We start from the raw sequence: 26,357 nt of genomic DNA on the forward strand, positions 1-26,357 counted from the left end.
TCCCCTTAATGGTGCTCCTGTGGTTTATGCAGAGAGTCACTTTCCTGCCCAGCCCCAGCCCTTTCCCCAGGGTCTCTCCCTTCACCTGCAGGCTCCGGCTCAGGGGCTGGTGGCGGCAGAGTCCGGGGCTGCCCCAGGGGCTGGTTCCAGCCATCTGAGAAAGTTCCCACCTGGCTGGGCACAGAGGGAGCGTTAATGAAGGTCTGTCCCTGAAACAGCTGCCCTGGGGGGGGGCAGTAGCTCCTCAGCCTGGGGGAGCCCAGATCCCAGTGGAGGACACAGCAGTGTCTGACCCAAGAACCTAACCCCCAATATCCTGAGCACTAGCAGCCTCCTCTGCCTAAGCAATAATTAACAAAGAGCCCTAGTAACTAGGGTGCCCAGATAGCAACTGTGAAAAAACGGACAGGGGCTGGGAGGTAGTAGGCACCTATATAAGAAAAAGTCCCGAAAAATGGGACCGTCCCTTTAAAAATGGGACGTGGTCACCCTACTAGTGACAGCAATGAATGAGTTGGTAATGGCAACTCCCATTGTTCATAGGCGGCAGGTTATACACTTTTGTGGTGCTCAGGCACCAGGAATATTCAGGGCTGGGGGCCCTGCTCCAGCAATATTTGGAGCTGGGTCTCTCCCCCGGCCCTGCCTGGATTGGGCCGCAGCCCCCGCTCACCTATGCATCTCCCCGCTGCTGCATCCCTGCCTGCAAGAAAGCAGCGCGCGCCTCTCCTGCGCCTGCTTGTGCTGCTGGAGTCGCACATTCCTAGGCGGAGCGGCTCCCAGCAGAACTACTGTCTGCTGCCCCAGGGTCCTAGCGCCCCCTATTCCCTAATGGCAGGGCAGGCTGCCCTTATCCTGCCCTTCCGCCCTAGCCCTGAGCCTCTCCAATGCCCCAAACCCCTCCGCCCCAACCAGAGCCCTCATCCCCCTGCACCTTAATCCTCTGCCCCAGCCCTGAGCCCTCTCCTGCATCATGAACCCCTCATCCTCAGCCCCAACCCTCATCCCCCCAAACCCTAATCTCTGCCCCAGCCCTGAGCCCCCCTGCATCATGAACCTCTCATCCCCCTGCACCCTAATCCTCTGCCCCAGCCTTGAGCCTCCTCCTGCATCATGAACACCTCATCCTCAGCCCCACCCTGCAGCCCTCACCCCTGCACTCCTTCCTATCCCACCCTCCCAGAGCGTGCACCCCCTTCCAGAGCATGCACCCCCCCTTCCCACACACCCCTTCCCACCCCCAAACTCCCTCCCAGAGCCTGCACCCCTCACCCCCTCCTACACTCCCAGACCAGAGCCTGCACCCAAACTCCGGCCCAAAGCCTGCACCCCTCACCCCCTCCTGCACACCCACCCCCTGCCCCAGCCCGGAGCCTGCACCCAGCACCCAAACTCCATCCCAAAGCCTGCACCCTGCACCCCTCCTGCACCCTAATCCCTAGCCCAGGACCTGCACCCCAGACCTCCCCCCTCTACCCCCTCCCAGAGCCTTAGGCAGGTCGGGGTGGAGTTTGGGTGGGTGGAGTTGGGGGGGCGGGTTCTGGGCACCACCAAAATTTCTACAGACTTGCCACCCAGGCCATTGTTTCATGTTCTCTGTGTGTGTGTATATATCTTCCTACTGTATTTTCCACTGCATGCACCCAATGAAGTGGGTTTTAGCCCACGACAGCTTATGGTCAAATATATTTGTTAGTCTCTAAGGTGCCACAAGGACTCCTCGTTCTTTTTGCTAATACAGACTAACATGGCTACCACTCTGAAACCTGAATCTCAGCTGTGTTAACAGCTACACAGCAGCATCTCTATGGCCACTAGAGGGCTCTGGCTAGTACCAATGACTGGGCTCCCCTCGCCCTGATCAGCATAGCATCCGCTCAGCTTTATTGCAGCTGCTGCTTTTGTGATGTATGAACCCCTTCCAGGCTGAGCAGGAGCCTGCAGGTGAGGGGAGAGACCTGGGGAAAAGGGCTGGGGCTGGGCAGGAAAGTGACTCTGCACCAACAGCCCCCCGTCTCCAGCGGTGTTGGAACAATTTGTACAGTGGAGGTGCTGAAAGCCATTGAACCAAATTGTAAACCTTGTATATAATGGAAACCACTTCAAGCCAGGGAGTGCAGGAGCACCCCCAGATCCAGCACCTATGTTCCTTGCCCCATCTCTGCGAGTCCCAGAGCTGCTGCCCTCATTGAAACCCCCAGACTCTGCTCCCCTGAGCACCTGCAACAGCCGAGCCAGCTCTGGGAGAAGAGAGGATCCAGTCTCCCAGCCCAAGAGGAGGGAGACAGGGAGTTAGGGAAATAACAGGGAGGGGAGAGGAGAAGAGTGGGTGACACAGAGAGGGAAGAGTGGGGTATTTATTCTTAATTTAAGAATCTTGCTCTGGGGAGAACAGAGGTCTTCCAGGCCAAAGGACTGGGAGAGGCAAGGTCGTGCATTAATGACAGTGCAGAATGTGTTCCTGTCCCTAGACTGCATTAATGCACATGCACCAGGGGGTAGAAGTAGCACGGCCCTCAATGCTGCACCATCCCAGCTTTGAGTGCTTGCCCGAGTCTTTTTTGTGTGTGTAGCAGCTCATACTGATATCAATTCTCTACTATTGCTGTTCTTTACAATGATCTAATCTGGAGACAGCCTCTCCCATCTTCAGTGCTTCTCTCCAAGAATCAAATGTTACTGCAATAGCCATCAGATATTTTCCCTTTTCTCAGTTATTGAATTTTTATATAATCCCCCACCCGATTTCAGTCCTTTTCTATTTATTAATATTTTCACAAAACATTTGCACATTTTTCTATCTAAATATCCAGTGCTGATGTAAAATCTCAAATGTTGTACTTGTAATTAACAAACCTTAATGTAACACTGTGCTTTGTCATAAACCCTCCATCTTCAGCCCAACAACCTAGAGAGACAATCAGGATCAGTGCTTTCCACTGAGTCCCCATGTTCCCTGCCTCAGAGCTCTTTCCCCACATCCAGCTCGGCGCACTAAGGCATATTTGAGGCCTGCAAAGCCAGCCATGGAGGCAGCAGGCAGCCCAACATTTGTCATTAGGGGGCAGTTGTTAACAACCCCCTGCTCCTGTTCTGGGGGTCTGCAGTGGATGGGTTCCAGGGCTGGGGAAATAACGTATCAAAGAGACTTCTCAGGAACCTGCCAACTCTATTAAGGGCCATTTTTGCTCACAGACGGCTCCAGGACTTTGCGAAACTAAATTCTACTTTATTCATTAAAACCAGGAAATAAAAGCAAAACTCCCGCCACTGCCTAGGAACCAGCAACAGGCCGGCTTTTTAAAGCTGGTAGAAAAGTGCAGACACTCCATGAGAGATGGTGAGATCCAGTCATAGAAACCAACACTCGGAGTGCAGGAAATGCACAGAGCTCAGGTTAAGGGAAGCGAGTGAACACGGTGCATTTTACAGCAGCATCGCCGCTGAGGCTTCTATTCCCGTGGGGATGTCCCTGGTGGTGGAGTGCGGGGGGGGAGAAGTGGGGCAGAGAGAGTCACACTTAGATCTACAAAGGTATTTAGGTTCCTAACCTGCAGATTTAGATGCCTAAATCCAATTTATAGGAGCTGCTGCAATCTACAAAACCCCCTACTCAACTGCCACCCAACCCCACAGGTGCCTAAACGCACTCAGCACCTGACTTTTTGCTGTAACAGTTCCCTAGGCACCTGTTTCTGCCTCTGGACATGTATGCTGCTGCCGTTGCTCTGTGTGTGTCCAGGCACCTCAGCCCCAGAGTGATCCATGAGCTTGCGGGAGTCAGGCGTTCGCCTGCAGGGAGCAATCAAGAAGATGCTGTCCCTTTAGCCCAGTGGTTAGAGCACACCCCTAGGAGACAGAAGTTCAAGTCCCCTTTCTAGCTAGTGAGAAGGGATCTGCTACCACTCAGGTCAGAGCTCTAACCACCAGGCTATGGGATATTCTGAAGGGGGGTGAGGGGTGTCCTCTCCTATTGAAGTTGTTCCACTTTAATTCAATAATGTAATATCAATGGGGCCAAAGAAAACGTGAGAATTGCTCTACAGTCCAGTGGTGGCAGATCACTGATCAAATCCCTTCTCATCAGGCAGAGAAAGGACTGGAACAGGGGGCCTCTCACATCTCAGGTCAGTACTCTAATCATGGGGCTAAAAAATTTTAAAGAAGGGCCTCTTCCCCCTCCTCCTGGGATGTTTTGGAGCCTTTGCACATGGAGAAATCACAGGGCACAGTGGGGTGTCCCCAGTAACTAATGTTAACCAAATCCATCCGAACAGGAAAGGCATTGTTTTGCAATTTACAGTAAAAGCTTTGTTATCTGGCATGTTGGGGGAATGGAGATGCCGGTTAATCAAAAATTCCAAGTAACTAAGAGTTATACTTACCAATTTTTAAAAAATTAGAACACAATAAAATGAATAAAGTATAAAATAGTAGACAGGTACTCACCAATCCAGTGGTAGTACTGCTCTGCAGAGTGGTTGGTTTCTTGAAGCACTTAGGTGTATACATGGAAAGTTTTCTATACAGCACGTTATCTTATGACACTACATACCACAATGGGCAGTGCAATGCCTACACCCAGATCACTAAAAATACACTGAACCCTAAAGCTATACTGAACATAACTTAGTCTTTCTTTGATGATTCAGAAGGCACTGCAGGATCTTGCAGTGTCTCAGGGTTGGCATTATCAACATCAATTATCACTGTAGGAGATTGGGTTGAAGCTATATTGACCCTATGACACAAAAAAGCTGCTTTTTTGAATAAATTCCTCATATCAACTGGCTGACTTGTCTTCTGCCTCTTTTGCATAAAAGCAGAGTGCAGAATGTGCAATTGCATAACCTCCTGGGCAGTTTACTAGTCCCGGTTACTAGACTGAAGATTTGTATTGGGAGAGATCAGAATAGAGCTTTGCAGTTGATAAAGTACCAGATAACACAGCTTTCACTGTATGTATCAATCCCTGGCCACTACACTAAACTCCTAGCAAGGATTTGCATTGTTAGACCTTGCCAGATGACCTAGATCTTTATAGAGTTTTCACCTCTCAGCAACGTTTGGTTTTTTGTTTGTTTGTCTTTTGGTGGGTTTAACAGACACCACGTTTCTTTCATCAGTTATGTTATGAGAAATTATAGATTGTTTCAGTCTCTTGATACAGGTGGACAAGTTCTCTACTGAGCTCTCAAACAAATCCATTTCCCCGAAACAGCTACACATTTTTTACTTAAATAATCTCTAAATGAACAGTTAACTTACAGCCCCAGCAAGTTTCTTTTAAAACATCCACTCAATGTGCAGCAGCAGTCAAAAAACCAAACAGAATACTGGGAATCGTTAGGAAAGGGATAGATAATAAGACAGAAAATATCATATTGCCTCTATATAAATCCCTGGCACGCCCACATCTTGAATATTGCATGCAGATGTGGTTGCTCCATCTCAAAAAAGATATATTGGAATTGGAAAAGATATAGAAAAGGGCAACAAAAATTATTAGGGGTATGGAACAGCTTCCATATGAGGAGAGATTAATAAGACTGGGACTTTTCAGAAAAAAGAGATGACTAAGGGGGGATATGATAGAAGTCTATAAAATCATGACTGGTGTGGGGAAAGAAAATAAGGAAGTGTTATTTATTCCTTCTCATAACACAAGAACTAGGGGGTCACCAAATGAAATTAATAGGCAGCCGGTTTAAAACAAACAAAATTAAATATTTCTTTACACAACACATGGTCAACCTATATCTATGCAGGCCAAAACTATAACAGGATTCAAAAAAGAACTAGATAAGTTCCTGGAGGATAGGTCCATCAGTGGCTATTAGCCAGGATGGTGTCCCTAGCTTCTGTTGGCCAGAAGCTGGGAATGGGCAACAGGGGATCACTTGAGGATTACCTGTTCTGTTCATTCCCTCTGAAGCACCTGGCACTGGCCACTGTGGGAAGACAGGATACTGAGCTAGATGAACCATTGGTCTGACCCAGTATGGCCGTTCTTAAGTGCAGTCACTATCTATTTCACTCTATTTGTGGATTAGGATCCCATCCTTTCAACAACTGGTGTGTCTTTTGCTCTTTACGTAACATACGTAATGTGGAGAAACTACACAAGCACAGTGGAGTCCAAATAGCTGTGTTTTGTACGTATATTCAACATGCAAGACCCTAGGTACATACCTATACCATGCTCTGGCCTCAGAGAAGACAGTGAGGGCCAGCAAAGGCCCTCACATACAATTTAAAGGGACACTACCCAATCCCTTTACACTACACTGGGTTTGTGCAGGAAGAACAGAGCTGGAGGAGGATCCAAGACTAAGGCAGGATGAAGAACCCTCAACCCCAGCAGGGAATATTTTTGTGTGGTGGCTCCCATCTGGTGTCTTCAAGACTCTTTTTGGGGGTGGTATTTGGTTACATGATGGAGACTGAGCCTAACCCACAGTTTACACAGGGGCATCTGGGTATATGCCCATCAGTGTGCAGGGATGGGGCTGAGAATGCAGAGATGCTCCACCTAAATCCCTGGCAGGCGGCGAAGCTCTGAGTTTTCACAGGGTGGCATTGAGTCCAGGGTATATAGGCAGTACCCAGAATTGTAGAGGCTGGCATGGGGCTCCAGAGTTAGGCAGAATCCCCATGGGCCAGATGATTTGGGTCGGTCTTGCCTGGTTAAACACGAGATCAACACACATAACACCCAAGATGGCAACTGACAAATGTAAGTTATCTCCTTTGGTCTGTTCTAATAGACTCTAGTGTGGAGTCTCTGATGCGTTACAAGATTTGAGCTGGTGCTAAAACATTTTCCACATTCGCCGCATCTAAACGGCTTTTCTCCCGTGTGGATTCTCTGGTGTTTAATCAGATTTGACCTTTGGCTGAAGCTCTTGCCGCAACTAGGGCATTTATAAGGCTTTTCTCCTGTATGGATTCTCTGATGCCTGATCAGAGCTGAACTTTGTGTGTAGCTTCTCCCACAGTCCAGGCATTTATAAGGCCTCTCTCCTGTGTGCAGTCTCTGGTGTCGGATAAGGTCCGAGTTTACACCGAAGCTTTTTCCGCACTCGGGACACGTATAGGATCGCTCGCCCGTGTGCAGTCTCTGGTGCCTAATGAGGGCAGTGCTCACAGTGAAGCTTTTTGCGCATTCAGGGCACTTGTAGGGTTTTTCTGCCATGTGGGTTCTCCGATGCTTAACCAGGGCTGAGCTCTGGATGTAGCTTTTCCCGCACTCGGGACACTGATAGGGTCGCTCTCCCGTGTGGATCCTCTGGTGTATAGTGAGCTGTGAGCTCACGATGAAGTTTTTCCCGCAGTCGGGGCACGTATAAGGTTTCTCCCCCGTGTGGAGTCTCCGGTGCGCGATGAGGTTGGAGCTCACGTTGAAGCTTTCCCCGCAGTCAAAGCACTTGTAGGGCCTCTCCCCGGTGTGGATCCGCCAATGGGTGATAAGGTTGGAGCTCCGTTTGAAGCTCTTCCCGCACTCTGTGCATGTGTGTCTTCTCTCCCCCTTGGGGTTTCTCGGCTGGGCTGGGGTTTCCTTGAGGCCCTTGCAAGCTCCCACACCATTGTTGGATTTGCCACCTTTCTCCAATGGAGGATTTCCCTGCTGCCTCTTTAGCCTGTGCTGAATCCCACAGCCTTCTCCCCGCTCGGGGTCCTGGGAGACAAGCCCTTCAGCTCTTCCTGATAGCATCCCATGGGGTTCCGCTTGCTCAGGACCATCCTGCAGAGGATTTCTCTCCTGGTTCTCACTCACCATCCCACCACCTGCTGGGATAGAGAATCCAGACATGAGTCCTTCCCGGCACTGGGGAGAAAGGAAAGCTCAGAAAGGGAATAGAAAATCAGGAGGGCTGGGGAAATGAAACACAGTAACTGCTGGGGTGGTTGAGAAATAAAGGGACCTAATTTAGACACCAAGAAGAGAGGTCAGTGGGGAGCTATTGCCAGATGTCAGTCGGGATTGGTGGAAGCCATGAGTGACGTCTGCCCTGAGGGTATGACACATGCTGGGCGTAAGAGATGGTAGGGCAGAACTGGGAGAGCTCACGAGGTCTTTGAGCAAAACTCAGCTGATAGTTCCTGACGTTCATTTCACCGGTTCCCCACCTGTGCAGGTACCTCTCAACATCTCCCTCTCTGCAGAGCCCTGGAGATCCGAGGACCCACAGTTCTTCCTCTCTTTCGAACCAGATGATCATGTCAGATTTGAGAAGGAGAAATCCTGCCCAGGGAGTGAAATCAGGCAAGATCAGGATGCATTATATATTTGTAGAATATCAGTCACAAAGAACATTCCCTGATTTTAACCAGCCCCCATACTGTGCTAGGGGTGTGTGAAATGTGAATGTAGGGGAACGTGGTCACTGACCCCCCCAACTCCATGGGAGAGGCAGATGTCTACGTGGGGAGATATTGCACCTCAGTAGGAATTTCTAGGGGACATGCTAACTCAGACCCAGCTCTGATATTAAGTCTCTGCCTATTTCTAAACCTGCAGAGGCCAGGGTTGACCCCACAGATGGAGCTAGTCCCAGAAAGGGAGGGGAATTGGGGTTCTGTGTGAGAGAGTGAATACAGACGGGAGAAGATGAAGCTTCTGCCCCCGTGTAAATTATGGAGGATGGATATGAAGTAGGATCTCCCTTAGGTTTCTGACTCCCTTGGCCCATGGGAAAAGGTTTAGAGCTGAAAGTCTCTCTCTCACCAGACCAGGGGACTACGGGGCCCAATCCTGTACAGCCTAAGAGACCAGGAAAGGACCTGAGCAGAAGCCAAATTGGGCACATCTCAGACCCTACAGTTTCTAACAATCCATACTCCTGGGGGAATTCTGCACAAAAAATAAAATAAAAATTCTGCACACAATATCTGAAAATTTTGCAAAATTCTGCATATTTTATTTGTCAAAATAACACAATATAATCATGCCAGTTACAATTATTTTGGTAATTTATTTCAAAATATCTGTCAGCAAGTATGTCTGTAACAATACAGATTCAAAAAAAAGATTCTGGTTTTTATATATTACAAATAGATTCCTTATGAGGCATATTAAATTGCAATACAGAACTGTATTTTCTGCACCTGTCAGAAGCAGTGCAAAGGCTTTGGGGATTCAGGGGTAATGGAAGAGCTGAGGAGAGGGAAGGAGCCTAGGAGTGAACCTGGAGGGTGTTGGGTGTGGGTATGTGGTTTTTCTTTGCGGGGGGGAGGGGTGGGAGAATTGTTATGGTGTTGGGAAGCCTCCCGCATGCAGACCCTCGCTGACCCCAAGCCTCTCCCATTCAGCTAGGCATGTCCCTGCACCTCTCATCCCTATGGGTCTCTGCAGCCCCCGTCCCCAGGCTCACCACTGGCACCCCAGTAGCTCCTGAGCCCATGCACCAGTCTGTCCCATTCTGAACTCCAGTCTGTGATCCGCCAGCATCCCTGTGTGCCCCTCTCTGTCCTGACCTGGATCCTCGACAGGGTGCTGTGATAAACTCTACTCCTGGGCAGGGGCGTCTCTAGGAATCCGGCCGCCCCAAGCACGGCGGCATGCCGCAGGGGGCGCGCTGCCGGTCGCCGGTCCCGCGGCTCCGGGGGACCTCTTGCAGACGTGCCTGCGGAGGGTCCGCTGGTCCCGCGGCTCCGGTGGACCTCCCGCAGGCATGACTGCGGAAGGTCCACCGGAGCCGCCTGCCACCCTGCCGGCAAATGCCGCCCCAAGCACGCGCTTGGTGCGCTGGGGTCTGGAGCCGGCCCTGCTCCTGGGAGAATTCTGCAGCACTGGGCACAGAATTACGTATTTTCCAGCATAAAATACGTTTTGCCTAAGAAGTGCTGCACTTTTACCTTTTGCCCACCAGAGGCCGCTGTGGTGCTGCTGTTCTAGCCTCTGGTGGGTAAAAGGCGGAACCGCAGCACTTCTCAAGCAAAACGTTTCTTATGCAGGAAAATACAAAATTATAGGAGACAGATGAATTCTGCATATCTGATACGCAGAATTCCCCCAGGGGTAAATCAAAACGACAGGAATCCCCTATCCAGCGAGGTCACCATCTTGTAATTCTCTTGCATGAGGTCCCTGTAGAGGGCTCTCTGAGCGGGGTCCAGCAGAGCCCCCTGCCCCTGGGTGAAATACACAGCCACCTCCTCGAAGGTCAGCGGCATCTGAAACAGCCACAGGGCTTGGCTACACTTACAAATTTGCAGCGCTGCAGCGGGGTGTGAAAACACACCCTCTGCAGCGCTGCAAATTGCGGCGCTACAAAGCGCCAGTGTAGTCAAAGCCGCGGCTCCCAGCGCTATCCGTTATTCCCCACAGGGAGGTGGAGTACGGACAGCGCTGGGAGAGTTTTCTCCCAGCGCTGGCGCTTTGACTACACTTAGCGCTTCAAAGCGCTGCCGCGGCAGCGCTTTGAAGTTTAAGTGTAGCCATAGCCACAGTCACCCACTCGGTACCTGCAGCCCCAGCCACAATCCCACTATTCACAGGGGAGGGGGCCAATAAAATGGAAACTCTGGGAGAGTCAGAGCAGTCAGGAGGCTTCAGGGGGTGAGGAGAAAGCGAGAGCTCCTTGTGCTTCCCAGAAGACAGAGGGCAGCGCCATCACATTTAATCACACACCTACTAGCTGATACAGGAGATGGAGGCACCAAACAGGGGACAGGGACAGAGCCCGGATGGGAATCCCAATACGCTCCCCATTGCTAGCTGCTGAGTGTGAGGGGACAGGGCAGCTCCCCTGGGCCTCACTGCTGGGTGGCCCCTTCATATTTCATAGTAGCCTCTGGCTACTGGGCTCAAGCTTCCATGTGGAGAGGCTGACAAGTTTCCCCATTTCTCTTCAGGGGTTTGTTTACTGTTCCATAAATTGGGAGAATTCTGCCCCCTTCCAACGGGCCTGTTCCTATAAACCAGGACCCAGATCCAACAAGTCCCAGCAGGTTTCTCACACCCTGTCCCCCTCTCTTTCTTCTCTTGTGTCTCCTTCAGGACAGGCCCCTGAAAAATCCCCTACCTGAATCGGCTTCACTGCAGCCATTCCTCTACCCGGTCCCTCAGGAGAATGGGACAATCTGGAGCGAAATGTGGCTGTTATTCTGCAGCCTGTCAGGGCAAGAGGAATGATTGGGGTGACTGCAGAAGGAGTTTTAGTCCTTTTCACACCCCAATTCTCAACAGGCTGTTTCCCTGCAGAGAGACTCTGCCTGGTTGGGAAATCATTTGGTCACTTTATTACAGCCCAGACCCAGACTCTCCCAATAAGGATTAAACCCACTGAGACATTTTTAAACCCTCTGTTTAGCAATGGGACTTTTAACAGCCGCCCCCCCCCCCCCCGCAATTGTTAACACAGAGGTAGGGTGACTGACCCACCTTGTGTGCTTCCAGACCATTGAACCAACTCTGTGTAAACCTCTGAAAACCAGGAATTAAAGAGTGCTGTGTTTTCATACTGGGGACGTTTACCCATCCCTGTGGAACTCTATGGGAACCCCATGGCTTATCACTAGGGCCCTACCAAATTCACAGCCATGAAAAACGCATCACGGAAAATGAAATCAGGTCTTCCCCCATGAAATCCTGTCTTTTGTGTACTTTTACCCAGATTTCATGGGGGGGCGGAGGAGACCAGTGTTTCTCAAATTGGGGGTCCTGACCCAAAAGGGAGTTGCAGGGGGGTCCATAATGTTATTTTTTGTGGGGGTCATGGTATTGTCACCCTTATTTCTGCACTGTCTTCAGAACTGGGCAGCTGGAGAGTAGCAGCTATTGGTCGGGCACCCAGCTCTGAAGCCGCCTCACCAGCAGCAGCGCAGAAGTAAGGATAGCAGTACCGCACCCCCCCCCCCTACAATAACCTTGTGACCTCCCCACAACTCCTTTTTGGGTCAGGACCCCTACAGTTACAACACTGTGAAATTTCAGATTTATATAGCTGATATGAAATTTACTATTTTAAATATCCTATGCCCACAAAATTGACCAAAATGGACTGTGACTTTGGTAGGGCCCTACTTATCACTGGAAGCAGTAGCCGGCTCGGGGTGTGTGTGTGGGGGGGCGGGGGGGACACAACAGGACAACAATGGGGCAGATGTGTAAATCAGGAATAAACCCACACACACATACACTCTCTCTCGCCGCTCCCTGTTATTGCCCTAATTGCACAGAGATGGCTAAATCTGTCACATTTCAAGCTGTCTCTCCCACACATCTTTTCCCTGCATCTCGGTCTTATTTTTCACCCCCTCCCTGACAACTCCTCTGACAAAACAGGATATCCCACTGAGGCTTATTCATGGTCCCCCTGAAGTGGCTCTCTCCTGCAGTTTAGCTCTTGGTGCAGACAACCCCAAAATCATGAGCCAGACCCCCAAAATCATGGCATTTGCTAAAAATAAAAATAACAAAAATTGCAGATTCTGTTTGTGTGGATTTGGGCTTTTGAGTTTTACTCAAGTCATCAAGCTTTTTTCTGTGCAACCAGGAAGGCTAGAAGCTGAGTTTTAATGACACCCTAATGCCTGGACTAGAAGAACAGTGTTTGCCCTGAGATCTCCCAGACGCAGTTTAGAAAGGCAGCAGATCACTCTCCAAAAAGCAGGAGAAACACAGGACCAGACCAGTGGCTCTCAGCCTTTCCAGATGACTGTCCCCCTTTCAGGAGGCTGGTTTGTCTTGTGTACCCCCAAAGTTCACCTCATTTAAAAATGACCTGCTTACAAAATCAGACCTAAAATACAAGTGTCACCACATACTAGTACTGAAAAATTGCTTCCTTTCTCATTTTGTCTGTATGAAATTTTAGCTTGTACTGACCTCACTCGGCTTTTTATGTAGCCTGTTGTAAAACTAGGCAAAGAGCTAGGTGAGTTGATCTACCCCCTGGAAGACTCTGCACACCCCCTGGAATACATGCTCCTGGGGCTTTAAGAAAAGCACAAAATAACAAGAGACCGGAACTGCCAGATCTGAGGCTGTGCAGAGTCACTTTCCTGCCCGGCCCCGGCCCTTCCCCCGGGTCTCGCCCCTCACCTGCAGGCTCCGGCTCAGGGGCTGGTGGCGGCAGAGCCCGGGGCTGCCCCGGGGCTGGTTCCAGCCCCCGGAGAAAGTCCCCCCCGGCTGGGCACAGAGCGGGGTTAATGCAGGTCTCCCCTCCCCGCACAGACCCCACGCAGCAGCTGCTCAGCCCGGGCTCCCAGGCCACAACGGAGGCAGCAGCATCAGACTTTAGCACTAACTCACATGCAGGATCCCCCAGGGCTCCAATTCCGCTTCCTTTCCCCCAGCACCCGCTGCCTCCTTCTTTCCCCTCCCGGCAGCAGCTGCTGGAGCCCAGCTGGGTTAGCCCCTTCCTGTGCCCTTCAATACCGAGTCGGGTAGCAACACTCACAGGGACTGTGTCAGGCTGGAAGGAGCCGCCTTGTTCCCACAGAGCCGGGAAGAGAACCCAGGTGTCCGGACTCCCTGCCCATCCCCCAGGTCTTCTCAGCCTGGAGGGGTTTGGGTTTGGTTTTCACTACAGCTGGATCCACCCACACCTTGGCGAGGCCCCAGGCACCAACCAGTCCCCGGCAAGGAGACACACACCCCCTCCCCCCATGTCCCATGGCAAAACCTTCCCCTGAGCCCTGGCAGCTCAAACCCAGCGGCTGCCCCATGGCCCGGCTAGGGAGCGCTGCACGCAGGGCGCCGCTCCCCGGCCCCAGCACTGGGAGGAAGCGGAGCAGCGCCAGTGCTGCCCGCGGTGCCAGGAGCCCATCCCCCGGAGCCTGCTGCAGCCCTGGGGGCAGCTGGGGAGCACGGTGGGGACCTCCAGGGGTCTGCGGATCTCCAAGGGGTTTGTGCGGAGCTCGAATGCTGTTGGAGGGGGGGCGTGTTCAGGAGTGGGGGGTTGGAGCTAGGAGGTGCGAGGAGGGTGCTTGTTACTGGGGTGTGTGAGGAATTGGAGCTAGAGAGTTAGGGGGTGTCACGGGGGAGGTTGGGAGCTGGTTGTTGGGAGGCACTGTTTGTAACTGGGGTGGGGGGAAGGGAGCTGGGGTATGGAGATGGTGTGGGGGGGATGTCTGGAGCTGGGATGTTTCAGGTTAGGGGGTGTTGGTGACTAGGCGCACCACCTCTCAGGTACAAAACCCAGGACACCTGGAATAGGGTGACCAGATATCCCAATTTTATAGGGACAGTTCCAATATTTGGAGCTTTTTCTTATATAGGCTCCTATTACCTCCCACCCCCATCCCGATTTTTCACACTTGCTGCCTAGTCACCCTAATCTGGGATGATGCAGAGCCCACACAGCTGGCCAGCGGGCGGTGTGGAATGAGCACCCTCACAGATTTCCTGGGAGTGCAGCTTCAAAAAAAAAAATAGAAAAAAGGATCATCTGGGGAAAATCTGGGCAGGTGGCAAGCCTGGTGTTTGAGGGGACCAGGGCTTTGTGATGTGGGGGATATTTGGAGCTGGGATTTGTGCGGGGCACTGATTCTAACTTGGGGAGGAGAGGTCTGATAGTGGGGGGAGCAGGCAGCTGGTATGTGGGAGTTGGTTCATGGGGCAGTGGTTGGAGCTGGGGTGTTGGTTGGTGGCTGTGTTTAGAACTGTCTGCGGGGAGATGTTTGGAGATGGGGTGAGTTTGGGGGGCGGGAAAGGGTTTGGAATGAAGGCTATTTGGGAGGGGATGATGGGAGCTGGTGGTTTGGGGCTGCATCACTCCCCCCACTTGAGCTGCCACTGTTTTTCTCTGTGGAAAATCTGCTGGCCCATGGCCTTGCCCCTCTGACATCTGCCTCACTGTAGCTGCTGAACCCACAAGCCCGAGGGTCTCCTCCTGCCCTGGGATCTGTGTGAGCGAGTGCTGGGGATGCTGAACCAGCATCTGCAGGGCAGGACTGGGCCCTGAAATCTGGCATCTGGGAAGCCATTGGCAGCAATTTGTAAAAAAGCACCTTCTTTGCCCCCTCTGCCTTCTAGATGTCACAAGCGTGTCTGACCTGTCTGAGGAAAGAGAGAGAAGAAAGCAAAACTTATAGGGAGAGGAAAAGCAAAGAGCCACTGGTAGGTACCCGCAGCCTCCCACTCAAATTTATCTGGGATCAGTTTGCCCTGAGTTACAGTAAAAGGAAACTTGGAAATGGCAGAGATGCTTAATGACGTCTTTGTTTCGGTCTTCACTGAGAAGTCTGAAGAAATGCCTAACATAGTGAATGCTAATGGGAAGGGGGTAGGTTTAGAAGATAAAATAAAAAAAGAACAAGTTAAAAATCACTTAGAAAAGTTAGATGCCTGCAAGTCACCAGGGCCTGATGAAATGCATCCTAGAATACTCAGGGAGCTAATAGAGGAGGTATCTGAGCCTCTAGCTATTATCTTTGGAAAATCATGGGAGACTGGAGAGATTCCAGGAGACTGGAAAAGGGCAAATATAGTGCCCATCTATAAAAAGGGAAATAAAAACAACCCAGGAAACTACAGACCAGTTAAGTTTAACTTCTGTGCCAGGGAAGATAATGGAGCAAGTAATTAAGGAAATCATCTGCAAACACTTGGAAGGTGGTAAGGTGATAGGGAATAGCCAGCATGGATTTGTAAAGAACAAATCATGTCAAACCAATCTGATAGCTTTCTTTGATAGGATAATGAGTCTTGTGGATAAGGGAGAAGTGGTGGATGTGATATACCTACGAACTCTGTCTGTGTGCCAAGCTCATCGAGTGTATTGTTCTCAGGGTTGCTGCAGACTGCCGCATGTCCTGCTGCCCCTCGTGGGGCGGTTCTTCTGGCTTTTCCTTCATCTCCAATAAGTCACGTTAGAAAAGAAAGTCTGTGGCCACCCCTTTGTTCAGCAAACCGTTTCCCTTCACCCACTTCTGGGCCATATGCTTGGGCCCCTTTTGCCAAGGCGGATCCTAAATATATTATTGCCTTCGGTGAGCGATATTTTGGTTCTCCAATCCACCCCCCCCCCCAATAATTTGTACTCAGAAAAGCAGATTCTGTCTCACAAGCACTGATCTAGCCAGCCCCATCTCTTCCTGCACCCACTCTGTGATGCTGGGCTCCTGGCAAATACGCGGTCGGAGGGAACTCGACCAAAATGTGGTGGCCAATGTATGTGCCTTTCGCAGTAGCTAGTGCAGATCTTCATTGTATGATTGTCCTTGCCTTCCTCATGGGCTTTGACTCCCAGCTGAAATAGTTAATAGTGTGGCCATTTAATGTGTCCTCCTCAGACTCTGAGGTCGACGTGCCATTTGGGATAAGTGGGGTAGTTCATGCATCTCAGAGCTCCTGTCTCGAGCTGGGTGCCAACATGGGCACTGATAATGGCACCAGTTAAATTTTTCACCTTTTTGACCCTTTTTCTTTGCCATCGATGTTCCAGGGGCTGGTGACCTTCGAGGAGGTGGCTGTGCATTTCACCCGGGGCAGGGGGCTCTGCTGGACCCCGGTCAGAGAGCCCTCTACCGGGACATCATGCAGGAGAATTACGAGACAGTGACCTCACTATGTAAGGATCCCTGTCCCCTCTGTGACTAGCTGCTGTGGAGTCTCTGGAGTGCCAGAATCCGCTTCTGTTCAGGGTTCTTCCTTGGTCCCCAGGGTTTAAGTGAAAGTGTGTGTGGGGGGGGTGTCACATTTTCCCATCCTCTCCTCTAGGCCCAGAAGGATCTCTCCTTCTCCCTCCACCTCTCCTGGGTTTGTGAGAGCCCCCCTCTCTTTTTCTTGCTGCATCCCATCATGTCATGATGATGAAATGTGGCATCACCTTGTAATGTCATGATCTGTGACAACAGGCACCCAAATCAGTGACTTCTCCCTATCTACTCTGATCTTTTTAAACTGCTGTTGGTCCCTTAGATTTAAGGGCGGGGGAGGGTGGGGGGTATCAACCCTTCATTCCCCAGAACCCTTGTGAGAGAGACTCACTCCCCACACCCTCTTCCCAGGAAATTCAGAAACTCTGCAGGGAGTCTAATCCCGCCCCCTAGGAGGTAGAAGGGCTGCATAGAACTTTGCATTCACACAGACTCCCTAGTCCCCTCCTGCCTGGACCATAGAGAGGCCTCTGGAGGTTTAGAACCAGGCAAAGGGCTTAGCACCAAGACTATGTCAGCCCATGTCTGAAGATCCCCGAATCCCCTACAAGAGGAACAACACTTGCCCCTACATGCAAACATTTCTCACCCCATGTGTTACCATCTTCCCATGTATTCCCCCCCGCCCCAACACAGAAGGAGGCTGAATCAAAATAATAGCGCATTCTACATAGGGGATATTATCAGAGATGTAATTCCCCCTGATCGTACATGTTTTCTTTCCGCTGAGCAGGGCATCTGATTTCTAAGCCCAACATGATGTCCCAGCAGGAGCGAGGGGAAGACCCGGGCCTCCAGAACTCAGAGAAAAGGGAGAGTCCAGGGGGCACCTGCACAGGTGAGGAATTGGTTAAAATGACCCTGTCAAGGTTTCTTTCCCCACTTTGAACTTTAGAGTACAAATGTGGGGACCTGCATGAACACTTCTAAGCTTAATTCCTAGCTTAGAACTGGTAACGCTGCCACCAGCCAGAAATCAGTGTCTGGCACACTCCCTGTCCCCTCAAAACCTTCCCTGGGGAACACAGATCCAAATCCCTTGGATCTTAAAACAAGGAGAAATTAACCATCCCCCCTCACCAATCCCTGGTGAGTTCAGACCCAATCCCCTTGGATCTTAAAACGAAGAAAAATCAATCAGGTTCTTAAAAAAGAAAGCTTTTAATTAAAGGAAGAAAAGGTAAAAATGATCTCTGGAAAATCAGGATGGAAAATGCTTTACAGGGTACTTAGATTCATATAGCCCAGAGGAAACCCCCTCTAGCTTCAGGTTCAAAGTTACAGCAAACAGAGGTAAAAATCCTTCCAGCAAAAAGAAACATTTACAAGTTGAGAAAACAAAAATAAGACTAACACGCCTTGCCTGGCTATTACTTACAAGTTTTAAACATGAGAGACTGATTCATAAAGATTTGGTGAGCCTGGATTGATGTCTGGTCCCTCTCAGTCCCAAGAACGAACAACCCCCAAACAAAGAGCACAAACAAAAGACTTCCCTCCACCAAGATTTGAAAGTATCTTGTCCCCTTATTGGTCCTCTGGTCAGGTGTCAGCCAAGTCTACTGAGCTTCTTAACCCTTTACAGGTAAAAGAGACATTAACCCTTAACTATCTGTTTATGACAGACCCATTGACACAGGAAGTAAAAAGTTGGGATTCCCCCAAAGGCCTCCTGAGCTCCCCCCAGTTCTACCTCATTTCACCCAGGTCAGAGCTGTCCCCAGCCGGTGTCGTATCCTCACATCAGATGTTACTCATGGCTTCCTGCCCCAGCTGACTGACACCTGGCCATAGCTCCCTTCCCCCTGAGTGTTCAGATGGATGCAGAGGCAGAACTGGTCCTTTCCCTTCACCCAGAGGAGAGAGAGGAGATCTGCTTCTGATTTTTGTATGTGAACAGTTGGTTTTGTTTTGAGGTTTGCCCTTCTCTGAGATCCCGTCTCCCTGGCACAGGGAATGACTCGTGTTTGGGGTTTTTTTCTATCCCAGCAAGTGACTTGACAGTGGCTGAGAACAAGGAGGAGAATTCTCAGCAGGAGGGCCCTGAGCCAGTGGAGCTGCATGGGACAGTGTCAATAAAATCCAAGAGGAATGTGTCCCTAAGCCCTGAATGGGGGGAATTGCACAGGATGTCATCAGTAAAGACGCGAAGGGAACGCTTCACAGAGTTGTGAGCAGGAAAAAGTCTGTGAATCTCAGTGTGGATCAGAAAGGCTGCAAGGAAACCAGCTGGGGACAAGTCAGGATAAACCCACTCATGGCGTGGGAGGTTTGAAGGAACTCAACAAAAGTGTAACCTAGCCGAGCAACCCAGTGGGAGGGAGACCCCACAGGTGCGCTGAGTGTGGGAAAAGCTTTAGTTGCAACTTATGCCTTTACAGGCACCGGAGAACCCACACGGGCGAGAAGCCTTACAAGCAGGGCTTTGTAGTGGAGCCCAGAGCTGAAGCATGGAGCAGCTCCAGAGAAATGGAGCTGCAGGTTTTTGCCTGGAGCTGGAGCGGAGCCGGAGCACAGCTCCAAAGCCCTGCTTACAAGTGCCCCAACTGTGAGAAAAGATTCTGCAGCAGCTAGACCCTTGCCAGCCATTGCAGGCTGCACAGGGAGAGAAACCCTACGCCTGATCTGAGTGCAGGAAGAGCTTTAGCTATAGCTTGTCTCTCGTGATGCACCGGCGAGTCCACACAGGCAAGACATCCTATTCCTGCCTGCGCTGCGGGAAGAGCTTCCAGCAGAGATCCAACCTCGCTGTGCATCAGATACTCCACTGTGTGAAAAGACCTTACAAATAAACAAACCCCTGCCCCATCCCCAGAGCATTTGCAGTTCTCAGAAATGCCAGGGGGCATTCAATGGCTGGCTGCCTGTCTCTGGGGTCAGGAGACAGCAGAACCTACTCCAGCCTGATCGGTACCGTTCTCTGGCTCAGCAGGCAGAGGAGGAAAGACCCTGGTCAGTTCCACCTTCCTGCTGCAGCCCGAGCTTCTAAGTCCTTTGCTTCATGGCAGGGGAGGAAAGATCCTCCCATCTGCTTTCTGTGCCTGGGATGGACTCCTCTCCTTTCCCTATCCCTGGAGAAGGATACGCCGGCCATGCCTCACTCCTGAGACCTGTGTCTAGCTTCCCCCAGCACCTGGGCTGGGATCCCCATTCACCTGAATTTGTTACCTGGGGGATGGACACCCTATAGACCTTGTAACACTCTCAAAGCCCCCAGGGGACTGGCTGCTAGGCCTTGAGCTGTTTGGGTATCCCCTCCCCAAATGGTTATTTGTCTCACGGCCATCTGTTTTTGCTCATTTTCTCCTCTCTCATCTGTGAGAATTGCCAGATGGCTGAAATATGAAAAATTACCAATAATAAAACAAACGTGTGCTGAGTCTCAGGCCCCTGGTTACAGGAGACTCAGCAGTTTCTTCTGGCACAGAAATCCTTGGGCCAAGAGGCAGAGGCGGGGTGAGGAAGGTTAGGTCCTGAGGCCTGCCCTGATGTGATGCGAAGGGAGGATGTGGGGGAATGTGGTGATACAGGGCTGGGAAACCTGTAGGGGGTCGCACTGAAAGGTTGGGAGAGCTGAGAATGGCTAACTCACTGCACCAGTGATGGAGATGCAGGAAACCATATTGGGGCGGAGGGAGGGAGGGATGCTGTTCCTCAACAGGAAAGGTCTGCAAATGACAGCCCTGGCGGAGGAGTGGGTGCTGATCCCTGACTCCGGAGAGGAGTGTCAGCAGAGCTAAAACAGACCCTGGGGCTACTCTCCCCCCAACCCCCACAAACCAGCTGGAACTGAAGCCAGGTGTGTCCCCTCATCACCAAGGCCACAGTGAGACAAAGTCCCAGACAGCTCACCCGATCTACTGCAGTGTCTTCTGTGGGGACAGACATCCCCTGAGGTATGAGGGGAAATGTGCACTCTGAGCTGGGACCAGAGGGGGATTAAAGTCTCTTGGGGCCCTGAGCTGAAGCAAGTGAGGGGCCCTGGCACCAGATCCGTGGTTCCACCCCCATTCCACCCCTTCTGCCTGTGGCCCCCCCACCCCACTTGTTTGCTCCTTTCTACCCACCTGTCCCCTGCTGCGGCCCCAAGACCTGAGAAGCTCTGTGCCCTCACCTCAGCCCCAGTCCCGCAGCAGGGAGTGAGAGCTCCTCCAGCCCCAGGGCCACAGTGCGGGGAGATTTTTGGGGGGGCTCCCGTTGGCCTGTGCGGTAATCTGTCACTGGCTGGGAGAACCATAGAAAGCAGAGAAAGCTGCTGTCTATGCCGAGTGGGATCCTCCCTTCCCCACATAGAAAGGTGAGGAATTGGGTAAGGGTCAATGTGGGCAGGGGATACTGGAGCTGTCTGGGTGTGTGTGTGGGGGGGTGTCTTGCATTTGTGCAACTAACTCACCTACTTGTGCTTTCTCCTGATATCCCACTTCCCCGAGGTAAGTGGGGAAGTGGGATATCGGGAGAAAGCACAAGTAGGTGAGTGCAAGAGGGGAGGGCTCCTGCCCCATACTGGGACAGCAGGACGATCAATGAGTTATCTTACATGCCTATACACAAATGCAAGAAGCCTGGGGAACAAGCAGGGAGAATTAGAAGTCCTGGCACAGTCAAGGACTGTGTAATTGGATGTAATTGAACTTATGATGTAATTGGAATAACAGAGACTTGGTGGGATAACTCACATGACTGGAGTACTGTCATGGATGGATATAAACTGTTCAGGAAGGATAGGCAGGGCAGAAAAGGTGGGGGAGTTGCGTTGTATGTAAGAGAGCAGTATGACTGCTCAGAGCTCCAGTATGAAACTGCAGAAAAACTTGAGAGTCTCTGGATTAAATTTAGAAGTATGAACAACAAGGGTAATGTTGTGGTGGGAGTCTGCTACAGACCACCAGACCAGGGGGATGCTAGATGCTAACAGAAGTTGCTAGATCACAGGCCCTGGTTCTCATGGGTAACTTTAATCACCCCGATATCTGCTAGGAGAGCAATACAGCAGTGCACAGACAATCCAGGAAGTTTCTGGAAAGTGTAGGGGACAATTTCCTGGTGCAAGTGCTGGAGGAACCAACTAGGGGAAAAGCTCTTCTTGACCGGCTGCTCACAAACAGGGAAGAAATAGTAGAGGAAGCAATAGTGGATGGGAACCTGGGAGGCAGTGACCATAAGATGGTCGAGTTCAGGATCCTGACACAAGGAAGAAAGGAGAGCAGTAAAACAGAGACCCTGGACTTCAGAAAAGCAGACTTCGACTCCCTCAGGGAACTGATGGGCAAGGTCCCCTGGGAGAATAACATGACGGGGAAAGGAGTCGAGGAAAGCTGGCTGTATTTTAAAGAATCCTTATTGAGGTTGCAGGAACAAACCATCCCGATGTGTAGCAAGAAAAGTAAATATGGCAGGCGACCAGCTTGGCTCAACAGTGAAATCCTTGCTCGTCTTAAACACAAAAAAACAGCTTACAAGAAGTGGAAGATTGGACAAATATCCAGGGAGGAGTATAAAAGTATTGCTCAGGCATGCAGGAGTGAAATTAGGAAGGCCAAATCACACTTGGAGTTGCAGCTAGCTGGAGATGATAGGAGTAACAAGAAGGGTTTCTTCAGGTATGTTAGCAACAAGAAGAAAGTCAAGGAAAGTGTGTGCCCCTTGCTGAATGAGGGAGGGAAACTAGTGACAGAGGATGTGGAGAAAGCTAGAGTACTCAATGCTTTTTTTGCCTCTGTCTTCACAGACAAGGTCAGCTCCCAGACAGCTGCACTCTGCAGCACGGTAAGGGGAGGAGGTGACCAGCTCTCTGTGGAGAAAGAAGTAGTTCGGGACTATTTAGAAAAGCTGGACGAGCACAAGTCCATGGGGCCGGATGCACTGCATCTGAGGGTGCTAAAGGAGTTGGCCGATGAGATTGCAGAGCCATTGGCCATTATCTTTGAAAAATCATGGCGATCGGGGGAGGTCCCGGATGACTGGAAAAAAGCTAATGTAGTGCCCATCTTTAAAAAAGGGAAGAAGGAAGATCCAGGGAACTACAGGCCAGTCAGTCTTACCTCAGTCCTGGAAAAATCATGGAACAGGTCCTCAAGGAATCAATTTTGAACCACTTAAAGGAGGGGAAAGTGATCAGGAACAGTCAGCATGGATTCACCAAGGGCAAGTCATGCCTGACTAACCTAATTGCCTTCTATGATGAGATAACCGGCTCTGTGGATGAGGGGAAAGCAGTGGATGTGCTATTTCTGGACTTTAGCAAAGCTTTTGATACGGTCTCCCACAGTATTCTTGCCAGCAAGTTAAAGAAGTCTGGGCTGGATGAATGGACGGTAAGGTGGATAGAAAACTGGCTAGATGGTCGGGCTCAACGGGTAGTGATCAATGGTTCCATGTCTAGTTGGCAGCCGGTATCAAGTGGAGTGCCCCAAGGGTCGGTGCTGGGGCTGGTTTTGTTCAATATCTTCATTAACGATCTGGAGGATGGTGTGGACTGCACCCTCAGCAAGTTTGCAGATGACACTAAACTGGGAGGAGTGGTTGATATGCTGGAGGGTAGGGATAGGATACAGAGGGACCTTGACAAATTAGAGGATTGGGCCAAAAGAAATATGATGAGGTTCAACAAGGACAAGTGCAGAGTCCTGCACTTAGGACGGAAGAATCCCATGCACTGCTACAGACTAGGGACCGAATGGCTGGGCAGCAGTTCTGCAGAAAAGGACCTAGGGGTTACGGTGGACGAAAAGCTGAATATGAGTCAACAGTGTGCCCTTGTTGCCAAGAAGGCTAATGGCATTTTGAGTTGTATAAGTAGGGGCATTTCCAGCAGATCGAGGGATGTGATCATTCCCCTCTATTCAGCACTGGTGAGCTCTCATTTGGAGTACTGTGTCCAGTTTTGGGCCCCACACTACAAGAAGGATGTGGATAAATTGGAGAGAGTCCAGCGGAGGGCAACAAAAATGATTAGGGGGCTGGAGCACATGACTTATGAGGAGAGGCTGAGGGAACTGGGATTGTTTAGCCTGCAGAAGAGAAGAATGAGGGGGGATTTGATAGCTGCTTTCAACTACCTGAAATGGGGTTCCAAAGAGGATGGATCTAGACTGTTCTCAGTGGTAGAAGATGACAGAACAAGGAGTAATGGTCTCAAGTTGCAGAGGGGGAGGTTTAGGTTGGACATTAGGAAAAACTTTTTCACTAGTAGGGTGGTGAGGAACTGGAATGGGTTACTTAGGGAGGTGGTGGAATCTCCTTCCTTAGAGGTCTTTAAGGTCAGGCTTGACAAAGCCCTGGCTGGGATGATTTAGTTGGGTTTGGTCCTGCTTTGAGCAGGGGGTTGGACTAGATGATCTCCTGAGGTCCCTTCCAACCCTGAGATTCTATGATTCTATGATACTCCCAGTGTCCTTACACTGCAGAGAGCTCCGAGGAGCTGAAGGCAGGCAGGGTTTTCCTGGGTGAGGCGAGTGTCTGAGGCCAGGATGGAGCCATGGAGGAAGGGGAAAAGACAATACTGCCTGGGGCCTCATCTGGCCCCAATGACTTCTGCAACATGGGTCACTTGCAGGTTTAAACTAGTATAAATGATGGATTCTCTGTTATTTGAACTCTTTAAACCATGATTTGAGGATGTCAGTACCTCAGCCAGAGGTTAGGGGTCTATTAGAGGTGTGAGTGAGGCTCTGTGGTCTGCAATACACAGGAGGTCAGAGAAGATGATCATGATGGGCCCTTCTGGCCTTAAAGTCTATGAGTGTGCAGGGCTGCAGGCTGTCTGGGTCAGTACTGGGAGGGGACAGTCTTGGACATGGGTGTCACTGTCAGGGACAGAGATTCCCTCTGGCCTGAGCTGGGATCGGGCAGATTATCAGGGGAGCCACGTTTTTACCCCCAGCATTGAGACTAGGACTGAAATAAGGGCGGAGCGTCCCGGAGAAGGTGCCAGTGAAAGTGAAGAGATGGGACCTGTCAGTCACATTGTAAAACGAGACCTCGCCTGCCTCATAGTCCAGGAAAATTCTCACCTGGCCGGGCCTGACACTCAAGGGGTCAAGTGGGAGGGACAGGCATTGTATTCTCCATCCCTCAGCCACACGGCCCAGTATCCAGTCCCTGGTGTGACAGTGACCAGCCCCTTCCTGCTCACAGATTCCCTACAAACCCCCAGTTCCCAGCCTGTCTTGTCTCCCACCTCCACCTCCCAGTAACACCTCCCACCCGCGAACCCCTCAGCACCCAGGACACACACACAAGGTTCAAATCTCTCAGGCTTTTTGGGCAGATCCTGCCGTGTGTCTGTGCACCCAGTCAGACAAGCCAGAGGCTCTGGCAGGCGTAGATGTGCAGGTCCTAAGCTGCACATCAGCGTGAGGTAGGAGTTGGACTCTGGACTCAATGTATGGCCCATGCCCTGCCACCCCAAATGTGACTGCGTCAGGGATGGGGCACAATTTGACTCTGGAACTCCTCCCATAAAGTGTTCTGTGCATCTGTCCCAACCCCCAGCCAGGGACACCGGACTGTGGGGAGCCAGGGGGTCATGGCCCCCTCACTTTTTAACAGCTGTAAGGGCAAGCCGGGAGGGGTGATGGAGCAGAGAGAAGGCAGAGTCTTGGGGGGACGAGCTGACTTGGGAGCAGGGTCTCAGTGGGGAAGCAGGGGTGTGAGGCCAGAGGGCTTAGGGGGTATAAGCGGTGTAAGGGTGGGGCCTTGGGGGAATGGGCAGTGTGAGGGTGGCACCTTGGCAGGAGGGGCAGCATGGGGAGGCAGGCCTTGGGGGTGAGGCAGTGGGGTCACAGTTCAGGTGGTGTTGTCCCCTCCAATTTTAAGGACCTTCTGCCACTCCTGCCTCCAGCCCCTCCACACCCACTCTGGCAGCCAGAGTTGGTTCAGTGTGTGCGGGGGTGGGGGGAGGGAACAGACAGCAACAGCATCCGATGAAGCTGGCAGAGTTCCATCCTCTGAGGCTCACAAGGGAGGCCTCTCCCCAGAGCCTCCTACCCCAACCACATTCACTCCTGCCCCTGTTTTGGTAGTGGAGGGGACAGTGTGGCTGATATCATGAGGGAGTGATTCCTGAGTCCAGCACAGGCTGCAGGGGTATCCAATCCCCTCCCACGAGTCCCCACAGGAGCTGAGAGAGGCTGAAGCTGCCCAGAGACCCCATGGATGGGGGATTGTGTGTTTATTCTGCACAAATGAAACTCCCCTGCCTCCTGCCCCAGGGACTAAAGAGGCAGGGAGGAAAAGCCCACTCTGTCCTGTGGGTTATGATGCTTTGCCTCTGTTTCCATCCGTGACCGATCTAAAATTAGGGACTAAACAGTTATTAATGGGGACGCAGGTTAATTTCCCTTTAATCCCAGTGACCAACCTCTGTCCCCGGCACACTCTCCCAACCTCAGATCAGAAAAGTGAGTGGTGGGAGGCACACAACAGGATCTGCCCAACAATCCTGAGAGATTTATTGGGGATTGATATATTGCGTCTCGTCTAGACACGATATATCGATCCCCAAATGCTCTCCTGTCGATTCCGGCAGATAGTCTGGACATACTCCTACATCCAGGTCATTAATGCAGATATTAAACACCACTGTATACAGAACAGCCCCCTATGGAACCCCTCCCGAGACCTTCCTCCAATCTGCCATCATTCAATTAACAATTACCCTTTGCCTGCGGTTGTTTAACCAATATCCACTCAATGGTAGTTCTGCCAAGCCTGCATTTCTCCAGCTTACTTATCAAAACGAGATATGG

General features: G+C 51.2%; 1 protein-coding gene and 1 long non-coding RNA gene across 6 annotated transcripts; one reads left to right on the forward strand and one right to left on the reverse strand.

Moving 5' to 3' along the window:
* Positions 1 to 5,922: 5,922 nt before the first annotated feature.
* Positions 5,923 to 13,344, reverse strand: LOC120394613 (zinc finger and SCAN domain-containing protein 2-like). 4 transcript variants are annotated; one of them, XM_039518856.1, is made up of 4 exons: positions 13,259 to 13,344; positions 11,028 to 11,116; positions 8,143 to 8,245; positions 5,923 to 7,791 (listed from the first exon to the last, which is right to left on the reverse strand). In XM_039518856.1, exons 3-4 carry the CDS (start codon positions 8,150 to 8,152, stop codon positions 6,761 to 6,763), a joined length of 1,041 nt encoding a protein of 346 aa, XP_039374790.1. In that variant the 5' UTR covers positions 8,153 to 8,245; positions 11,028 to 11,116; positions 13,259 to 13,344; the 3' UTR covers positions 5,923 to 6,760. The 4 variants fall into 4 exon arrangements, with proteins under 4 accessions (XP_039374790.1, XP_039374789.1, XP_039374787.1 ...); XM_039518855.1 differs by having other exon boundaries at positions 5,923 to 7,788; positions 8,131 to 8,245; XM_039518853.1 differs by having other exon boundaries at positions 8,131 to 8,245.
* A 5-nt stretch (positions 13,345 to 13,349) lies between these two features.
* Positions 13,350 to 19,184, forward strand: LOC120394617. Of its 2 annotated transcripts, none has more exons than XR_005592349.1 (5): positions 13,350 to 13,467; positions 14,984 to 15,067; positions 16,395 to 16,520; positions 17,342 to 17,446; positions 18,598 to 19,184. It is a non-coding gene; the product is annotated as an uncharacterized LOC120394617 (long non-coding RNA). The 2 variants fall into 2 exon arrangements; XR_005592350.1 differs by lacking the exon at positions 13,350 to 13,467 and adding an exon at positions 13,816 to 13,853.
* Positions 19,185 to 26,357: the final 7,173 nt, after the last annotated feature.

Source organism: Mauremys reevesii, unplaced genomic scaffold (assembly GCF_016161935.1).
Source record: "Mauremys reevesii isolate NIE-2019 unplaced genomic scaffold, ASM1616193v1 Contig7, whole genome shotgun sequence".
NCBI lineage: Eukaryota > Metazoa > Chordata > Testudines > Geoemydidae > Mauremys > Mauremys reevesii.

What these genes read in the sequence shown, in the direction of transcription:
- LOC120394613 (XM_039518853.1), bottom strand. Translation starts at nt 8,152, where the DNA reads ATGTTGAGAGGTACCTGCACAG. An exon ending in GTTGAGAGGTACCTGCACAG is followed by an intron (nt 7,792 to 8,130) that starts GTGGGGAACCGG and finishes TCTCTATCCCAG; the next exon opens with CAGGTGGTGGGATGGTGAGT.